Consider the following 19419-nt stretch of genomic DNA (forward strand, 5'->3'; position numbering starts at 1 on the left):
CTTTGTTGAAATAATTGTCTTCTTTAATAACCATGCAAAAGGCCATTGGAAGAGACGAGATGAGGAAGAGAAGAGTCCAGGATGGCTTGGCCAACTGAGTCTGTTATATTGTGTTGAGACTGCGATACCTTTGTGCCTCCAGATAATGTCTGCAGACAGTTGGAACAGTACCTGGGTCTCAGGACCAGGCCTAGATTAGAAGGTCCAGGCCTAGGGTCTCCCCTCCCTCGTAGCCCCTGGGAGTTATTGATGGATACATGGAGGGGAAGGCCTGTGCACAGGTGAGATAACCTAGAGGACCCAGGAGAAAGGAACAGGCCCCAGGCAAGCACCCTGTGAACATCCACCCTTAACAGAGGAAGAAGACAATCCAGTGAGGTGCTCAAATGTCAACAAGAAGAGATGGGAGAAATTGGCATCTCAGTAACCTGGAAGAGGAGAGACATTGAAAGGAATGGTCAGTAAGGCCTGAATGGTGTTGCCTGGAAATGACACTGAGGTCAGGGATCTCAGAAGTACATTGAAGTAATTAGGTGGAAATCAGATAGCAAGAGATTGAGGACATAAAAGGTGAAAAAGTGGAAAGAATAATAGATCATTCTTTCTGAAAGCTGAGCTCCAAACAACATTGATAGTTGCCAGAGAAATAGTTTTTGTTTTGAACATTATTTTGAACATGACTATTCGCCAAGAAAACACACACACGCAAGCACATGCAGAGAGCCTGGAGTTATAAGATGATGATAACTGATGTAGCAAGTTCCTAAAAGAGAGAAAGGTTCTAATCTAAGGACAGTTGTGTGGATTAGACCTGGTCAGAAGGCTCACCTCTTTTTCTGCAGCAGTGAGAGAAGTGTCTCTATGTAGAGGGCTGAGAGGTAAAGCTGAGTGATGAGAGGAAGACACGACTTTTCTCTTTAGAAGCTTAGTTAGTACAGGTAAGGAGAAAAAAGAATTTCACCAGGGAATGCAAACGCAGGTAAACCTATAGAGGCTTGCAGCAGAAAAGCCAACGGCCTCTGTTTCCTCTGTGAAAGATGAAACAATGTGATCAGATGAGAGAATAAAGTGAAAGTTTGGAATAGCCACTGAGGAGAATGTGGAGGGGTGTCTAATAGAATTGCTGAGTAGTATTTAGACCTGGGACTATATACCCTAAATGTGCACCAATCCATAAGATTGTATGGTTTCTAAAGCAGGATTCAGTCCAAGTGTAGAATGGGCAGGTATTTCTGTGGTGTGTGGAAAAAGACACCAGGAATCGAGGGCATGATGGAAGCCCTTTCAAAGTATACTTCCCCATGCCCCCACCTCCACAGAATTTTCATAGGTCAAAATATTGAGCATCTTGAGAATGGAGACTTTATCCTCTTCCAGGGCCTAGTCCCTTATATTCAGAAGACGTTCAGATATTGTTGAATGATTGGATTAATCAATAAATGAAATCTGACTGCTAAACATTTCTAAATACAAGTGTTAGGTTTAAATTTTTATCTACTGGGGATGAATGTATTGATTAATCCAATGCATTAGAATTCTGTTCCAAGAGCTAATTCCCATAACTTAGTTATGCTTAAAATAATTAGACTGGTAAAATCCATTCTGTAACACAAAAGTTTATTAGAATAAAAATACATGTACAGTATCCAACATTAAAATTATTTCACATGACATGTAGGTTTTACCTCCATTAGTTTTTTTTTTTAATGCTTTTAAAGTCTGTGCTTTAAATAATGTGCACATCTGTAAACAAATCTTAGATTACCAAAGTATCCATTAGATACTGAACATGAAAATTTAGGAACTGTAACTTATGGTTATATCCTATTGCACTAAATATTTCTGTAAAATTTTGAACAGAGAAGAAAAAAAAGAGATAAGAATAAATCACTTGAAATGAGGTAAGTTGTATGAAAAGGTTTTTAGTAGCAAATATCACCAATGTTGAGATGAGAAGATTAAAAATATTCATGGAAAATTCACTTAAATGTTTGCATAGTCTAGGTTACTTTTTAAAATGAAAAATTAAAAATGAACAGAATTCCTTATTAGAAAAAGAAGAATTATCTGGTTCTACTTAAGATCTGTATACATTCTGAGTCTTTCATTTAGAAAAAAGAAGTGATACAAACCATTCACAAGTTTAGCAAAAAGGAAAAACAAAAGTGAAGATTAGGACCAACATTTCAAGCTGCCTTATGGAAAAGAAAATTAAAAATGGAGGTAGACGGTTAAATGTATTAGTGGCCACGTTACTCAAATGACTAATTTTTGTTTTGGTAGACATTCACCAAATTTTTATGCTTGAAGCCAAACAGTAAAAAATTTAGGAGTAGAGAGTAAGACCTAACACAAATTATTTTCCTTTTATCAGAGAAAAGTAATAAAAAGAACCCAGGCTTAAGACCCCTGTTAAAAATATGATTGTTTAAAGCACTACAGTTGATGCACTTTTTAAAGCAGGAGAATGAACCTTGTCCCTAAGCTTCCTAGGTTCATCTGAGGCAAAGCCCCAAGCCCCAGCAGGCCTGGTCAGTCAAAGTAGGACTGTAGGGTGCCCCGGCGACGGACATCACAGGTCCAGCAGTGGAAGCCTCCTCCCAGGGAATTGGCATTACGAATGCTAACCTTAATGGTACTGATACCTGCATGGAAAGAGAGAGACGTGGCCAGTTAGATGGACTCGTGTGAAGATTCTCCTACAGAAGTGAGCCTAAAAATGGATAGGAATCCTGCTGTTCTAACCCTTAAATCTACCCCAACCTAGGATAGTCTTTGATTTTTATTTTCACCAATTATATTTCATCTAATCTATTCCACTGCTAATATAAAGCCTTCACCAGAAAGTCAACAGGTTTCATAAGCAGACATATCTGACAAATGGTCAAAAACAATCCAAGTAGTAAAATGTTAAGTCCTTTTAGAATTATGCTTTAATTACTGGGTCAGACTGTTTCTATTTTTACCATGTCAATTTAAGAAAAAAGGAAAATTTAGTCACCTTCAAAAGTTGACTTTACCTACTCACATATAAGCAGAATTTATCTGACACAATTAGCTCAACCAGGCCACCTCAAGGAAATAGTGGAACAGAGCTCATCTGTGTGGTATGGCCATACAGGTGCCAAAGCATTTCAGCCAGTTAGTTTAATCTGACACTATCTGTATTAACACGGTGATGATGTACATGGTGCAAGCAACCAATGGCATTTAGGAAGAATCTCTCGTGTTTGGCATAACTGGATTTTAAAAAGAAAATCTATTCTCCTCTCTCTCCAGGAACCCATTATTTTGAGAGGGAAGCTAAGCTACAGAGTTGCTAAAAAGGGTCCATTGGTATAGTCAGAAAGGCAGCATGAGTCATCCGGAAAGCCTTCTCTGAGAAAGACTGAGCAGGACTTTGAAAAATAAAAATAGGGTTTTGACATGGATTAAGGAGTGGGCTTTTAACCACAAGCATATGTTTCCTGATAGAAAGACATACCTATCAGTCAGATGGCTAGTCGTATGAGCCCTAAACTGGAGAGAATTCAATTTGCTTTAAAAAGTTCCCTATGTTAAAAAAGATTTTATTAAAAATAAAACTATATGGCTTCCCTGATGGCTCGGTGGTAATGAATCTGCCTGCCAATGCAGGAGATATGGGTTTGATCCCTGGTCTGGGAAGATCCCACTTGCCGTGAAGCAACTAAGCCTGTGGGCCACAACTATTGAACCGGTGCTCTAGAGCCCAGGAGCCGCAACTACTGAAGCCCGTGCGCCCTACAGCCTGCGCTCTGCAACGAGACAAGCCACCACAATGAGAAGCCAGCGCACTGCAACTGGAGAACAGCTCCTGCTCACTGCAACTAAAAGCCCGTGTAGCAACAAAGACCCAGCATGTCAAACAAATAATAAAATTTTTTAAAGTTATAAATCAAATATTTGGTGCTTTATAATATTTTAAGTTGCGAAACTATAAAATCTTAATGGATAAGGAAATGTAACCCAAGCAATTAAAAGCCAGAGGGGAAAAGTGGCATAGCATTAGGGTTGAAATAATTAGGTTGGGTTCAATCTAAAACTAATAGGCTAATCCTTTTTGACTGATACTTCTTTAAAGAGAGATGTTTCAAAGAGGCAAACAATCTCTTCTGAGTAGCACACCTGAAATATAACACATAAAACATGACTTGATTTCAACAAGTGTACTGCCTGGCTTTATTTAACAAATATGTGTTAATGTTAAATATGTGATATGTCAAATAGAATGATACAGAGTGATAAACACACACACTTCTGCACCCTGATAACAGCCATATGAAAATTCTTTCAACGCTTTCTCAGTATAGAATAACTGGTCTAAATTTTGAATACCAGGAAAACCAAATGCTCACCCAAGTAATAACTAGTCCTGCTTTTTTAGTTCAAAGCTGAAATGATTTACTGACACTCTTTATTTCATTTGTTTGTTCACATTGCTTATCTAAGTTACTTCTGTATTTGTATCCTTATATGTCCTTTAAAATATGTAATGACAATTAAATTACTTTTAAAGGATCCCAACAATTTGTTTTTTAAAATAATTTTTTTGGCTGCCATGGATGTGGCAAATGGGGGTTACTCTCTAGTTGTGATGCTCAGGCTGCTCACTGGGGGGTTTCCTCCTGTTGCAGAGCATGGGCCCTAGAGTGTGCTGGCCTCGGTAGTTGCAGCTCCCGGGCTCTAGAGCAAGGCTCAGTGCTTGTATTGCACAGGCTTAGTTGCTCCGTGGCAAGTGGGATCTTTCTGGATCAGGGATTGAACCCATGTCTCCTGCACTGGCAGGTGGATTCTTTACCATTGAGCCACGAGCAAAGTCCAACAATTTCTTACTTGGGAAAGAGACAAACCATCTATGTGCTCATCTGCAAAGGGGTAATTCTCCACCCTTGGGCACCAGGAGGTTAGATAAGTCATAGAAGATTGATATATTATTGCCAAGGGGTATCTAAGGAGCCCGGGATGCATTTCCAACCTTTTGAGGTTGTGACTGTTGGAAACAAATATATGTCCATCTATGAAATAATAATATGGTACTTCTAAAAAGAATAGAAATTTAATTCACTAAATCACACATCAGACCTATCATGTCACTTCTTATCATTTAATATTTTCAAACATGGCAACGTGTTTCATTTATTGTACATACCCAGCTTTTCAAACATCTTCTGAATTGGGACCTCGTTGGCATCCACCATAACACGCTTTTCGTCTAGCATTAAGACATTCATGGAAAGCCATTTGGAGGACATCCAGAGTGGGTGATCTAAAAATAGCAACAACTGTTAAATCATGTCTGCTGCCATTCTTGGTTAAAGCAAAGAAGGTTCGAAAGTGAAGAATATTCAAGTGACAGCTCAATTCTTCCAGTATTTCAGTTTCCCTGTGAAGTTTTATTTTAATTCTAAGGCTGTCTGTAAAAGTTAAGAATCAACACACATTTGGATTTCAAATGTTGTCTTTAAAAAGTCGTTTCTTGCTTTCTGTGATGTTGCTTTATACTGATTTTTCCTGTATTTTCAATTTCATTTTCTATGGAAGGAGAGGCTGTGAACACAAATCTAGCTTTGTTCTAGTACCTGTAGCCCCAAGCACCAATTTATTCCTTACTGGGAAAACATTCTAAATTGCTAATATGTGGGCTGCTGTCTATAGGTGGAAGATGCTTGGCCACTGAAGTAATCATTGTAGGCTATGAGTACACAAAAGTAAACATACCATCTGGGATGATTGGTGTTGGAGGAGTAACTATGGTCCATCCTGCTTTCTTGAAAAGATCAATCTGCAAGACCAAAAAAAACCCCCCAAGCCCAGAGATTTAAATCTTTAATAGATACTATTCTTATTCTTGACCCTCAGTAGTCCTTATGATTAACAGTTCTTTTTGAGACTCTGTCTTCTCATATGTCAAAATTAAAAAATTAAAATTTCAAAACATTTGGATGATTTTTTCTGAATCTTAATTAAAATGTACACAAAATCCTCAGATTGCCAGATTAAAGTTAAAAAAGTAAGAGAAAAGTTAAAAGCTTTAAAAAATATTTTTGTGCTTTTCACAGGTTTCAGAGATTTGAAAAAACCAAAGACACTTTATTTGAGAAATTCTCATTAAAATGAAAATATTTCCTATTTATAAGAACACAGAATATGACTATGTCAAACCCATAGTCCATCCACTTCACAGTCTGTCACCTTGCATCTGTGATCATGGTATAAAAACAGATGTTAGGAGTATACTCCCAAAGAACCCTAACTGTCCTTAGTGACCTATTACAACCAACCATGCCTAGGATCACGTACCCACTTAGTATGTCAATAAATTATGTCTTAAAATATTTACTGTATATAATTTATATAAAATGAAATGAATAGGTAATTGTTGTCATTGGGTCTAAACACATGGAATGGAAATGAACAGTGATATGGTAAAATAGTTAATTTCACAATGGTGTACTGCAACCCAGAAATAGCACAAAATCACTCACCGCCCAACTGGAAGTACAGGGTAGTGGGCAGAGGCAGGAGGCTGCAGGAGCAGCAGCTCCATTTCTCCCTGCAGGGTGGAGGTGGGGGGCTGAAAGGGTCCCCACTGTAAAGGGAAGAAGACACCCACTACCCAGTGGTATGACCCCAGACATGCAGAGATCATCCTGTTTGCAATTCAGCTGCTGAGGAACCTCACCTGCAAGTTATGAGTTAATACTACTCTGTTCAATAAAACACACACAAATGCCAAAACTGAGGCTCCGACAGCAGCAAGCAGCCAAAGTTAAAGTCTAATTATCACAATTACAAATGTATATTTCTGTGTTGGACATTCTGTAGTAAATGTAACATAAGCAATCCAGTGTTTGATCATAATAATATTGAGCATTGCTGACTCTGTCATTTAGAACCATTAGGAATCATGGAAGTGCTTAAAATAAAAGTGGCAATTCCTTCAGTTGCCAGACTCTATTCGTTTTCCAGAGTCCTAAGAACTCCCCTACCTGGTGACATGGTCGGTCAGGGTTGGAAAGCACAAGACCAGGCCCAATGATATTGAAGGTGGCGTCAATGTGCATTGGATTGGGGTCTTTAAAGGAAACAGTGTGCACTCTGTAGTCTGGAGCAAGATGCTTACGCATCCATTCAATGCCCATGTAGTTTGTAACCTGAAAACAGAGAGACATAAGCCTGTAAAAACTTGATTCTGTGTTTAGATAAGTAAAAACATGGTGAAAATATTTTAATTTGGAAATTTAAAATATAATAGTAAAGCGAGAAATTTCCAAGGCAGCTTTTGTCAACCTGGCTTCTTTGTACGAAGATATCTCTTCCAGCTCGAATGAAATCAGCAGCATCAAAGCATGGCTCAAACTCAGTTGTCACAAACTTTCCCTGAGCAGCCAATTTGTGTCTGTCTTCTACAGAATGGATGGGATAATCCTAATTGGAACAAGAGTGGACACACACAATGCATTGGTTCATGAGGAAATGATTCATAGGGCCTTTATCATTAAGGAATCAGTTCAATGTCACCATTTCCCCCAATATTACTACCCTGTTCTAGACTAAAACATGCCTGGGAAGATGTAGGCCTATGCTAAGCAAACCAAAATAAACAAAACCAACAAGAAAGAAATTTAAAAACTAGTTGAGACAAGTTTCTGATATTCAATACTTGGAAGCAAGTGATACAGAGGAATACAGATGAAAATATTCCATAACCCATACGTTGACTTATGAAGCTATCCACAGTATTGAAAATCAACAGGATGAAGCCATTCTGTTCTTTTAGAAAAGGAATTTGGCCCTGAGCCTAACTCTTATCATAAAATGAAGTGCCATGCATCCCCAACTAAATCTGATTGGGTGTGTATATTGGGTAACACATTCATTACTTACTTCTTCTTTTTTTTTTTTTTTTACTTTTTTGGCTACTCCATGCAGCATGTGGGATCTTAGTTCTCTGACTAGGGAATGAACCTGCATCCCCTGAATTGGAAGCATGGAGTCTTAACCACTGGACCACAAGGCAAGTCCCACTTACTTCTGTCTTCAAACTCATAGAAGGTTTAAAGAAATTTTGACTTTTTGATTCTTTGCATAAGTGATCAAATAGTAAGTGATCTAATAAAGGACATATATGCTTCCTTTTACTGTAAATATGGCCTACAGACCAAATTCTTTTTCTAGAAGAGGATGAAGTTCAGCCTAGTGACTCTTCTGTCTCCACCAATAAATAGGTACGTGTCTTTAGGCAAGTATTCTTCCCTGTAATGGAATGAATATATTCCCTCATAGGGTTGTGAAAGATAAACAGGACTGAAGAGGTAAATAAAGTGCTTAGCTCAAGATCTGGCACATGGTAAACAACAGTAAGTGCTAGCTATTATCACAATATCATTTACTCTTATTTTCATCATAAGACAATCATTTATTGAAAAGTAGGTGATCTCAGTTTCTGAAATACATAATAAATACAAGGTAACAGAGAATCTCTCAGTCTCTGTGGATTATTTAGAAAAGTTACTAATAAGCTTTCCTACAATTGAGGACTTACTTGGTCATAAAGCTCATCAGCCATTGTGGGCTTAGGAGCCGTTGTCCACTTGGCCCCACGGCGGAAGTAGTCTTTGATAATTGTTCTGTATGCACGGTACTCAAAGAAGCGAGCGCGCCAGGCCATGGGAGCCTCGATAATCTCATTTCCCACAACTATCAGGATGTCTCGAGGCATCGCACCATATAAACCTGTTAAGCCAGAAAATTCCAGAGCAACCTCAGTGATGCTGATTTCCAAGACAGAAGAGTCTATATAATATGATCCTTTTCTTTGGTAAAAAATAAATAAATAAAAATTACAGAAAACTTATATGTGTATAATATATGTAATTACATGCACATGAAAGAATATTAAATGATACATGCTAGATAATGGTAACATGAATTCTGTATGGGGATGATGAAGCTAAAAAAAGAAGAATGGGAGAAAAAAAGGAAAAAAAAAAAAAGCACCTCTTGTTTGAAGAGATATCAAACCACCAAGTTTTCACCTTTTGTTAACTCCTAACAGTGTTTTTCAGAGAAGGCAATGGCACCCCACTCCAGTACTCTTGCCTGGAAAATCCCATGGACAGAGGAGCCTGGTAGGCTGCAGTCCACGAGGTCGCTAAGAGTCCGACACAACTGAAAGACTTCACTTTCATTTTTCACTTTCCTGCATTGGAGAAGGAAATGGCAACCCACTCTAGTGTTCTTGCCTGGAGAATCCCAGGGATGGGGGAGCCTGGTGGGCTGCTGTCTATGGGGTCGCACAGAGTCGGACACGACTGAAGCGACTTAGCAGTAGCAGCACCAACAGTGTTTTTCAGGGAATATCAGTACTGCAAGATGAAAACTGGGCCAAGGATCACTTTTACAACTGTAAATTAGAACACTGAACTTACAGACAAGAACAATCTTGCAAGAATGTCAGTTAAAAATAAGATGGGAATGTTTCTGTCCCCCTCACTTTAAACAAATTTTTACATTTTAATTTTAAACTCATTCACATGTTTTTCATGTTCTTTGCTCACGATTTTTTTTTTTCTTGCATTCAAGGCACTTCTAGGATTGGTCTCCTGCTGCTGATGTACATGCAGTGGTAAGCAGTAAACTAGGGGTGTGTGGGGATCCCTAATTTGTAGTGAATGTATTCCCACCATGTTCTGTTCCCCTTTTAATTTCTGTTCTTGAGGAAAATTAAAATGGAATCCACTGTTCTTATGAAAGGAAATGCTCAGGAGGTTTAGAAAAAACTTCTGCTTCTTTTAAGGAGACTCTAGATTTACAATGGAGTTGAGAATGTGTACATCTCAATTTTACCAAAAAGAATTAAACTGTCCCTAAATAATCTTTAAAGTTTCGAAAGATTATTAAAACAAAGGAATCTCTGAGAAATAATCACAGCTTTCCCCTTACATGTTGAGAAAAATGAAAAACTTTTAACATTAGCAGTTTAAATATTCAACATAACTTACCCGTAGACTCAAAATCAGGAGTTTTATACTTCAGTGACCAGTCAATGGGGTCAGGCCTCCTCACTGTCACTCCTTCCATTTTTAAAATATTGCACATTTCTTCAATTTCAGCAACAGCCTTTTGCAAATGATCTTTGGGAAAATAACTGCCCCCATACTTTTGGTAAAAAGGCCAGTGCTTGTCATATGTGTTGGCCTAGAACCAGGAGAAAGTAAATGAAACTTAACAGGAAAAAAATACAACTCAAATAGGTTCATAGGTTGTGAACAATAATTTGTATAACTTAAAAGAACTAAGACTGAGACTACATCTGGTCTAGTGTTCATCCCCAGAAACAAGCACACTTGATTGACTCTCTAGGGAGATAATCAATATTTGTTGAACGAAGATCTCTAAATTCTCTTGATGTTTTGAGAGCTTTTCTTCCTTCTGCCTGAGATCTCGTGCCTTACCACGCACAGCATGTCTGCCCTCACAGGGGCTTGGAATGCTCCTGGGCCAGTGTTCACGTGCTACATAAACAAAACAGGACACGGTGCTCCCAATGGACAGTTGCAATGAAGTCAAGTAAGAGAACAAACAGAATAGATAAAGAGAATAAAAGCACACTTATAGAAGATAAAACCGTGGGCTGTCCATGCATCCCAGAATTTTGTCTAAAAAACAGCACTTCAGGACACTTTGTAGAAAAATAGGACACTGCTCCCTTAAAGGTTAGGGACATGCTCTCAAATATGCTTTGTTTCTCTTAAAAATCCATTCGTGATTATTTTCTCATTCAACAGAATCACCACTTGGCAAAACTGTGCAGCGATACAAGTCTGCTTTTAGTGTTTCCTGTCCTTCCCTGCCAACATGTCTCTCCCCACCACAGTGCTTCTCTCCCCAATCCATCTAAGCTCTCCTATTGCTTCAGGTTTTTCACCATAAAAAGAAGTGATCTGATAAGCAAATTCACAAGTTTTTAAGTAGCTGGAAAAAAAAAAAGCTTAACATTTAGGAAGTGTCTAAGGGCTATATATGCATATTAAAAGACAACTGAATGGAAAGAAGTTGAATGTTTTAAAAACGCTCAATCAATTGCCAAAAATTACTATTGAATTAGGGTAGGTAACACTGTAAAATGTTGGTTTTCAAAAGTATAAAACTCTGAAGGCTTTTGCATTCAGATTGTTTTGCCTGTGCCAACTTCTCAGTCAAATTAAAGAAATATGTTGGGGAATGTAGGGGATACATATGGATATAATTTATCAAGACAGAAAAAGCAGAATTCCAATCAGAAGATCCAAATGCTAAGAAAAAGCCTTGGACCTTCATCAAAAGATTGGCAAATCAATGTACATTTGTATGTCTTAAGTTTTAAAAAAAATGTAAGCTGGTGTTTTTAAAATGTTTCTTTGTATTACTGATTAACCAGACAACTATGAGTCCTAATCATGTCCTATAAGATTTCTATCACCAATCAGACAATTTCAGACAGTGGTTAAGTGCCATAAAGAAGGGGAAATTGGGTAATGAGATAAGACTGTCTAGATGTCTAGCTCTTTAATGTCAAAGACCATATCTTTTCCAGATTTTATGTCTCTACTTCCACTTTCATCTCAGTCTGATAAATATCAAACATATGGAAGCAGACCTGCCTCTTGTCAGTTCAACATCTAGGTTCACATCAATTAGGCTGGAACTGAGCCTACTGGAGATGGACTAAAAATCTGAAAAACGGGCTGGCAGAGTCCATGGGCCAAACCCAGACTGCTGCCTGTTTTTTGTCGATAAAGTTTTATGGAGCACAGACACACACACATTCATTTCCACATTGTCTGTGGTGGGTTTGCACCGCAGTGGCAGAGTTGAGAGTGGTGTGACAGAGACCTATGTGTACAAAGCCTGAAACAACTATCTAGCCCTGTACAGAAAAAGCTTGTCAAGCCCTATCTAAAGGATCACTTAGTTGCTTTCATTTTGAAGATCTATAGGCAAACAATAAGCTCAAATTCTGGCCCATAAACAATGTTATAAAAATTAAAAATGTGAGTACTTTTTAAGATCAATCCACTCTTTACAAATTAAGAGCACTCTACTGTTTTCTACTCCTAGGAAGTCCTGCAGTGGCAAGCAGAGGAGAGGATAATAATGGCTCTTTATTTTCCTCTCAGACACATCCTGGTACTACTCATCCATTCACTGCTTCCTCCTTCTCATGCCAGGCACATCTCTTACAGTCCACCAGGGGACAAGAAGCCTTTGAAAGTTTCACACTGGGTAACAGCAGAGGCGCGGCCGTGTTGTCTCACTGGACACATTCCAGAGTAGCCCATGTGACTATTTGTGCAGAATGGAGCTTGCTTGATAAAGTAAAGTAAACTTTCCTGGGAGAAAAAAAGTTATTTGAACAAGTGTGAATTCTCTTGTGTAGCTCAAACTCTGGCTAAAGGTTGGACAAAGTCTAAATGATCAGGACAGACTACATTTTCCAAGAGATAGTTGGAAATTATTTACACTTCCTTTAGAACCCTGATAAATGAGTTAGCAATCATTTACCAAGTGTCTGCAAGATTAAAAAAAAAACTATAATAAATGCTTAGCATGTGATTTTTTAATAATCTGTTGCAGAGATGTGGCTGTATTCCTAGAAACTGGATAGTCATTCAGAGCCTAAAATCCTTCAGAGGTATTTGCCAAATAAATTTTAAACACTGTCTTTGGAAGGTTAGGAAATCTCAATATTAACTTATTAGTTATCCAGCTTGCAAACTTACATGACATTAACCTTGATCGACTTTATATTTTTAAAATTTAGTCCTTTCATCAAGGGCATTATTAAAAAAAAGCAAAAGCAAAAAACACATATTTGATCGAAAGTATTCACTATGTTTTGCAGAATAAAAAGCCATATAGCTTTCAAAACTTGTGCTTCCTGATGACTATGTTCCTCATTCCCATAACATTTCTCTAGCACTTATACCTTCCAGCATATCTTATGCTATAACTACCTATAGTTTACTACATTATTTTATATTTTACTGGTCCCAAACTGCTTTATATAGCTGTCATTTTCCTCCAACTAGAAGGTAAGATGTTGCCTTCTAGTCTTAGATTTAATTTCTTCTCTCTCAATACCTAGTTTCATATGTGGCATAAAGCAGAAATAACCAGAGAAATGAATGAAATCAGTACTGCTAATGCTACTACTATTTACAATCATTACATCCTCAATGGACTTGGCAAACTGCATCCATACAACTATAATGAGCTGTAGTTTTTTCCTTTAAAAATAATTCACATCTAACCCTTTACCTTCTTATTTAATCTCACTGGATGGATAGCAAACCATTTAATATCTTCATTTTAGTGAGGCCCAGAAATTTGTGGAATCAAGATCACAAGGTCAAACAACTGATTAATTGAGATTAGCTAATAAGCTTTTATCAGATAACTAATTCAGTCCTGGTCTCCTGACTTTAGCCTAGCACACCTTCCAAAAGCCCATGAAATTCCAAAATATAAGGTCATAAATCAAATAACAAAGAACTCAAAATAATGTCTTAGAAGTCCGATTCCATAAGATCACATGATATAAAAGTCAATCATTCTAAAGACAAATAGAAGGATAAACTACACCTGAATTTGACATTTAATTTCATCCAGTCCACTTCAGTATTCTTGCCTGGAGAATTCCACGGACAGAGGAGCCTGGCGGGCTACAGTCCATGGGGTCGCAAAGAGTCGGACACAATTGCGCGACCAACACAATTAAAATGGTTAGGTGATGAGAAGTCCTTCTAAGAAAAGACTTTTAAAAGATCATGCCTTTTTAAAACATGTGGATAGTACATAAATTAATCTGTTCATCAAATTTCACATATCAGAACCAAAGGTAGTTTCAGAACAATCAGAAGCCTTCTCTTCAAGGTCTAACTCAAGAATTATTTTCTTCCTTTAGGAAGACTTCCTAATTGTCCAGCACTTGGTCACGGTTTTTCCCTTCCCTCTCCTGGCACTTGAATTCAACTGCCTTGTCAGTTAGTTACCATAAGATACAGAGGAACAATCTCAGTTGCTAAACATAAACATCATAAATATCCTCTCTCTCCAGATGGAAAGGAAGTTTTTTTGTTCTAGTAACTCTGAAGCCCTGATACAAGATAGGCAACATATCCGATGATGATGATTTCTGTTTAATTCCTCAACCCACATTACAAATAATATGTTAACATTCAGGAGGAATTTAAGTGTACCGAAGATATATTCATAACCTATTATTAATGGAAGCCTAGACTGTGCCTGCAGTGTGGATGGAACTGTTATGCCGTATATAACTAGAACACCAGCCCACAGAGGCTCTGGTCATAAAAATATTACAAATAAAGAGCACTATGAGTTTTTAAAAGGGAAGATATTACTTGTTGCCAGGGAAATCTTGGAAGGCTTCGTGGGAGGTGCCATGGAACTAGGAAGGAAGAGGAGGAGGTTTAAACTGCAGACAAAAGGAGTGCAGGAAGGTATGTGGGAGAGTTCAGTGTGGAAGCAAAGGCCTGAGGCTTGTTTGGGGAACAGTGAATAGTCTAGTTTGGTTGTTTATATGGTTATCTTAGAAAGTCTGCTGAAAACTGGGGGAAATTATTAAGAGGCGAGAGGCTGGCAGAATAGAGGACTGACAGAAGCAGACGAGTAACAACAATGAATTCTGGTTTTAAAAAATCACTCTGACAGAAGCTGGAGGTGGTTTAGATAGTACAGCAAGTAAGGGAGACCAATTAGGAGTTAACTTCCCTGGTGGCTCAGATGGTAAAGAATCTGCCTGCAATGTGGGAGACCCGGGTTCGGTCCCTGGATTGGGAAGATTCCCTGAAGAAGGAAATGGCAACCCACTCCAGTATTCTTGTGGAAAATGACATGGACAAAGGAGCCTGGTGGGCTACAATCCATGGGGTCACAAAGAGTTGGACACGACTGATTGACTAACACACACACACAATACAGTTAGGAGTTAACTGCAACAGTTCAGGCAGCAGATGAGATCCTGACCTAAGGTAGTAGCAGAGAGATGGAGCTAAGGTTCATTTTGACAAAAGACTTGTTAGATCTTGGAGAATGGATGTGCAGGATGTGACTGAAGGAGAACTAAAAGATGATTCTTTGATGTTTAGCTTGAATAAATAGGAATGCTAAAAGCTGAAAGAAAGGAATGAAGAAGGCCCCAGTTTTGCAGAGTGGCTGGTAGCTGAACTCACATATGCCACATTTGAGGTCTGGTGGCAACATCCAGTAAGAAATTTAGCGTGTTTATATGGACAGAATTTAGGACAGAGATCTGGACCAGAGTGAAGGTGTGGAATGAAACTGTGAGAACAGCTATAAGTGAAATTAGGTTCAACCCTAACGTTATAGACAGTAAAAGAAGGTGATGTGAGAAACAGTGAAAAAACTAATATCCACTCCCCCACCCTCAGAAAAGGTCTCATGGAACCTGAAGGGAGGGAGTAATCCCTGGAGTAAATGATGTCAAATACTGCAGAGATGCCAAGTAAGGTAACATCACTCATTGGATTTGGGTGGTCCTGAGTAAGCTAGAGAGAATGCATTTCCAGAGGAGTGGGGGCAGAAGCCAGACGGCAGACAGTGAACCCACGCAGACATGGGAAACCCTTGCTTTACCTTCACCTCCACAGTGAACGGTGGAACACAGGCATTTTCTGCTCTGCCCACGATCACTTCCTCTAAGGGGTCCCATTCGTTGAAAGAGGAGACAGGGCAGTCCTTGGGCAGAGGATCAGTGGCCTTGTCATCAGCTGCACAGGAATTCCGGGAGGAAGCCGTAGCTGCCTGGGTGCTCTGGAAAGTTCGCTGCACCCATCCCGTTACAGTTCTTCCAAGCTTCCAAGAACAAAGAAGAGATTATTGTGTGGTCCTGTACAGTACTTGTGGGAGGGAGAAGCAGAAGTGGGATGAAAACCCAGGCTAACACAGTCAGGCGTTTAAAATCTTTGCAGAGAATGTAAACTGAGATGTTAGCCTATAGGTGGGTAGTGGGGTTACAGGAGATTGTACTTTCTTGTTTATTTATACATGTACCTTTAAACCTATTTTTTTTTAGTTGGAATAACTCTTTAAAACTCCTCAGAATATTTTGTCTCTAAAGACCATACACCCCAATTTATATCTCAGAATAGTTTCCTGCAATCAAGCTTTAAGCACTTATTCTGTGGGTGATGGGTCACCCTTCTTCCCAGAAAGCCACGGAAAGCAACCTCCCTGCCAAGTCCAGCTGGGGGAGGGAGTCTCCTTCCCCCTCCAGATCAAAGGTTACTAACATTACAGTTTCCCCACCTCCTCAAATGAAAATATAGAAACGTGTAAAGGACTTTATCTTTTAGAATAATCAGTTTCAAGCCATAAATTTTCTCCTCACTGACATACACTTCATATTCTTTGGCACTGCAGTTATGAGAGAACGACCAAGTGCCACGGGCTGCATTTTGCAGATGGTCCATAGTACCCTAGCCAAGATATGGATTAACTAACCCAGGTACAAATTTAAACGACTGGAAAGGAAATCTAAGAACCTCAGAAAAGCCTTTTGAAAATGTAGAGCCTATAAATTCTAGAGGAGGGAGAGTCCCTTATACGCAGGACAAACCTCGCCCTCCCTCCGCCCCCAAATCTTTGTTAAAAGTCTTAGGAAGGAGACAGGAGGGGAGCCAGGTTGGAGACCAAAACAAAAGGGAGTGACAGCTGTTCTGAAGCCAGTTGCAGGGGGAAGCCAAACAGCGCGACTATTCCAGCCCCAGGAGCTAGGGAGGGTCTGCAGGCGCGTGCCTGCATACCAGGGAAGCAGAGGGCAGGACCGGCCAGAAATCTGAGTAAAGATCGAACTCGCTCCGACTCCTCTCGCGTCGCACGACTTGGAACGGGCCTGCTCGCTCCCCCTCTGTCCCCTAGCCCCACTCCGCCCCTTCTCCCGTCCGTCCGCTCTACACCCCTGCCCAGCTCTCTGCCTACCCCGGGCACCCCCACCCCCGAGCCCACCCTTTCACTCAGGAGTGTTGCTTTTCACCCCACCCCCATCCGGTCGGGGAGGGCGGCGCCCCCTGCTCAGACAGCAGCTGTGTCCACCGGGTGCGGCCCCAACGCACGCCCCCTTCCCCAGGGACACCGCCGAGCTCCCGGCAGGCGGCGGAGGCTCTTGAAGCGAAGCTTCCGAGGGGACCCAGAAAGGACACGGTCGGGCAAAGCTGGCGGGGGACATCGAGGGAAGGAGAAGGGGAGAGCACGCGGCCGCCCGACGAGGCGGCGGCGCACGCACCCGAGACCCGATGTAGTGCAGCGCTTCGGCACCGCGGCTCCCGCCGCGCAGACACCGCACCCGCAGCATCGCCCCGCGCCCGCCTGGTCCTCACGCCGACCGTGTCCGGAACTCGGTCGCCTCCGCCCGAACCTTCCGAGAGCGCGCCCGCGGCGGGGTGTCCTGTCGCACGGCCTTTTGTAGCCTCGCCCCGCCCCAGCCGCCCCCCGTGTGCCCCATTGGCTGCCGGGAGCAGGTGGCGGGGCCGCCAGAGTTAGGAACTGCGCGGACCGCGGGGGCGCGGGGGCGAGTTGGCGAGACCTTCGAACTGACCTTTTGTTAGCGTGTTGATCCGCCCACTGACTTGTGCAGTGGCTTGTCGGGGCCCCCCGAACGACGGAGAGGGAGACGCTACTTCTGAGGAGGTTATGTAATGATATTGATATATATATAATTTTAAATTCACATTTATGGATTTAAATATGCAAAGAATGAGTACAGCCTCAAGTTTAAGTTCATCTCGGTGCACAGGCTGACCAAGTCCCCCCATTTTGCAGTGAAACCTCAAGATTTGGGAGCTTCTTAGAACAACACCGGGATGCAGATTAGAGGGGACTAGGTCTGGAACTCCAGTCATCCTCTCCCGAGGTGCTGCGCTGTCCACCCACTAGCCGGTTGGGTGTTCTTTGGAATACGTGCCTTTCCAATAGTCATTGGCCGTGTGCCCCTGGCTTGAGAAACTCAGGAGAACAGAGATAAATGTGGGCCAGAAACAAGGGAGGACCGCAGAGAGTTTTTTCCTTTTCCCTTCGATTTTATGTATTTAAATTTTTGTTTCAATTTGATAAGGGTACATTTATTAGGAAAGCAGCAACCCTAAGAGTGCGAGGTTTTAATTGCTGTGGATTTGTGTAGAACTGGAGAACTCGCTTTAACGTTTAAATTGCTAGAAGGACAGGAGAGACACAGAGATTTGAGTATTTCATGTCTGTACCTACAAAATAATGTAATTGTTTATTTTTAATGAGCTGTCTTTTAAATTCTGGTGTCTCACACTTGTTTTCCACTTCACTGACAGAAGGCTCTAAGACAAGCAGGATAGCATTGTGGAAACAGCCAGGGAGAGGGAGTTGGGAAAACTGGGTTCTGGTCTTGACTCTGTTATGGACTACTTTGTGTCTTCTTGAGTTGCAATCTTCTTATCCTCAAAGGGTGAACAATTGCATTTATTGTCTCCAGCACACAACTGGGCCAAAAGGAGAGACTGTAACATAGAATTTAATGTAGCACTAAGAGCTATATGAATGCGAGGTAATATTTCAGCAACTCTAACACTAAGGAGGCCTCGGAATGTGATAATTGGGTGAATGCTAAGTCACTTCAGTCATTTCCAACTCTGTGCGACCCCATAGATGGCAGCCCACCAGGCTCCCCCGTCCCTGGGATTCTCCAGGCAAGAACACTGGAGTGGGCTGCCATTTCCTTCTCCAAGGCATGAAAGTGAAAAGTGAAAGTGAAGTCGCTCAGTCGTATCCGACTCTTAGCGACCCCATGGATTGCAGCCTAACAGGCTCCTCCGTCCATGGGTTTTTCAAGCAAGAGTACTGGAGTGGGGTGCCATTGCCTTCTCCGAATCGGGTGAAAGGGGCCAGTAAACCTAGGTTCCTGTCTTAGGTTTGCTACTCACTTGCTTTGTGACCTGGGATGAAATTCTTTCACCTTTCTAGTAAAGGTTTTTGGAAATCTCAACATTTCTCAAAGTTTACAAAATGCCTTCTCGCTACGATCAAATGACGCCACGTCTAAGGTCTAATTCTCTCAGTGTACTTAGTGTGACCAGAGATGTGTTGTTGCTCCTCAACAAAGGGATGTAAGGGGACAGGAAGTCTATACAAGTGATAGTGACACTGTATGTGTGTGAGTTGCTCAGTCATGTCTGACTCTTTTGCAACGCCATAGACTGTAGCCTGTCAGGCTCCTCTGTCCATGGAGTTCTCCAGGCAATAATACTGGAGTGGGTTGCCATGCCCTTCTCTTCGGGATCTTCCTGACCCAGGATGGTCTCCTGCATTGCAGGCAGATTCTTTACCATCTGAGCCGCCAGGGAC

General features: G+C 40.8%; 1 protein-coding gene across 1 annotated transcript; it reads right to left on the reverse strand.

Annotated features, from left to right (window-relative positions):
• Nucleotides 1-1596: 1596 nt before the first annotated feature.
• On the reverse strand, nt 1597-17502 carry GATM (glycine amidinotransferase). Its single transcript, XM_006076314.4, has 9 exons — nt 17333-17502; nt 15685-15903; nt 10026-10221; nt 8567-8757; nt 7312-7449; nt 7011-7175; nt 5740-5803; nt 5171-5287; nt 1597-2645 (listed from the first exon to the last, which is right to left on the reverse strand). Exons 1-9 carry the CDS (start codon nt 17399-17401, stop codon nt 2533-2535), a joined length of 1272 nt encoding a protein of 423 aa, XP_006076376.3. The 5' UTR covers nt 17402-17502; the 3' UTR covers nt 1597-2532.
• Nucleotides 17503-19419: the final 1917 nt, after the last annotated feature.

The sequence above is a fragment of the Bubalus bubalis genome, chromosome 11 (genome assembly GCF_019923935.1).
Source record: "Bubalus bubalis isolate 160015118507 breed Murrah chromosome 11, NDDB_SH_1, whole genome shotgun sequence".
Taxonomy (NCBI): domain Eukaryota; kingdom Metazoa; phylum Chordata; class Mammalia; order Artiodactyla; family Bovidae; genus Bubalus; species Bubalus bubalis.